Source organism: Penaeus monodon, chromosome 30 (assembly GCF_015228065.2).
Source record: "Penaeus monodon isolate SGIC_2016 chromosome 30, NSTDA_Pmon_1, whole genome shotgun sequence".
NCBI lineage: Eukaryota > Metazoa > Arthropoda > Malacostraca > Decapoda > Penaeidae > Penaeus > Penaeus monodon.
In genome coordinates, this window is record NC_051415.1 from 14,556,448 (window position 1) to 14,556,912 (window position 465).

Here is a 465-nt window from a genome sequence, read left to right on the forward strand (position 1 = left end):
AGGTAGATTGCTTTCCTGGACATATGTATAATATATTATTTCTATACAGTTTTGTATTATGCTTATAGCCATGATTTTGAACATACTAATAATAAGTATTACTAATATCAGTTTTACACATTTCCAGTAACTGACAAGATTACCAAAAAACTATACAACCCAAAGTAAACTAAGCTGTAAAAAATAAAAAAATAAAAATTACTTTATACACCATGGTTTAAATCATTAGGTATACAACAAGCAAATCTGCTTTGTATCTTCCTGTACAGTTCAAAACATTCTAAAATTGACAAATTACCTTCAATCCCTTCTCTAAGATCTCCTCAGCCTTGGGTCCTCGCACAGTGCAATGGACTGCAATCTTTTCATTTCTTCTGATGCCAAAGGAGCGCACAGTGTACCGGGCCTTTGAGAAAACTGGTTTTTGACCAGTCAGAGACTCCAACACCTACAATGAAACAATTG

At 33.5% G+C, this 465-nt stretch overlaps 1 protein-coding gene across 1 annotated transcript in view; it reads right to left on the reverse strand.

Annotated features, from left to right (window-relative positions):
* The window catches only part of LOC119592537 (60S ribosomal protein L11-2-like), a 6,311-nt gene that overhangs the window by 996 nt on the left and 4,850 nt on the right, over nt 1-465 (reverse strand). The window contains exon 3 of the mRNA XM_037941401.1: nt 299-448. Within this exon, the coding sequence (XP_037797329.1) occupies nt 299-448 (150 nt within the window). The remainder of the gene's footprint in view (nt 1-298; nt 449-465) is intronic.